Source organism: Seriola lalandi, unplaced genomic scaffold (assembly GCF_002814215.2).
Source record: "Seriola lalandi dorsalis isolate HSWRI2012SDOR001 ecotype SW California unplaced genomic scaffold, Sedor1 jcf7180002010566, whole genome shotgun sequence".
In the NCBI taxonomy this organism is placed as follows: Eukaryota; Metazoa; Chordata; class Actinopteri; order Carangiformes; family Carangidae; genus Seriola; species Seriola lalandi.
The window spans coordinates 1-813 of record NW_019481219.1 but is presented as its reverse complement, the minus strand read 5'-3'; the positions used below and the strand labels follow the sequence as shown (position 1 = coordinate 813).

Below are 813 nucleotides of genomic sequence, written 5' to 3'. Positions count from 1 at the left end.
CTGTCATTTTGTCAGGGTTCCATGGAAGGATCCTTCAGGAGAATCTGTCATTCTTCCACCAGCTGAATTTAAGCGGATCACCTCAACTTCCCAGGTTCTCACCAAGGAGGAGAGGATAGCCTTGCACGAGGCTTATCAGAGGAAGAAAGATGAAGAAATTGTAGGAAACACGAAAACTCCAGTAAACTTATCATTTAACTTGCAGATAAACAATAAGACAATAAGCCAGTAACACATTTTTTTAATATACCCCTTATCCAGAAAGCTGCAGAAGAAAGGAAGCGCCAAATCTATGAGGCAGACCTGTCCCGCAAGGAGAACCATGCACTGACTGAGCTTGAGCTAGAGGCCCGGGACCGTGCACAGCGCTTGGTGGAGCGGGCCAACGCCTTGAGGTTGGAGCAAGAGGAAGAGATCAAAAAGCTCAACCAGGTAGACCATGAAAATTTTTAAATGTGCCTGAATGTGAAACCGTCAATCACTGGCAGACAGCTGATTTTTTTTGTATGAACAAAGTGTATTGAACATCAGTACCTCTGTGTGTGTGTGTGGGGTCCACTCAGCTGATTCTGGGTGCTCAGTGCCAAGCCACTCGTGACGCCCAGATCCAGGAGAAGAAACAGATACAGGTGGAGTTGACAGAAGAGGAGAAGCGTCTGGATACCATGATGGAGGTGGAGCGGCGCAAGGCCTTGGAGACTGTAGAGCAGATTGAGGAGCTGCGCAAAAAGCAGAGGATCAGGTAAAGGGGCCTCTGTTGAGAAGAAATGTATTTGACCTAACAAAACCACTTACATCCTTGTCATAAGACCC

At 47.0% G+C, this 813-nt stretch overlaps 1 protein-coding gene across 1 annotated transcript; it reads left to right on the top strand.

Moving 5' to 3' along the window:
- Positions 1-16: 16 nt before the first annotated feature.
- LOC111673389 (cilia- and flagella-associated protein 45-like) lies at positions 17-742 on the top strand (the record flags this gene model as incomplete). Its single annotated transcript, XM_087179581.1, has 3 exons — positions 17-160; positions 262-432; positions 564-742. Coding segments are annotated over 3 exons (494 nt in total), but the record flags the coding sequence as incomplete, so codon positions are not given.
- Positions 743-813: the final 71 nt, after the last annotated feature.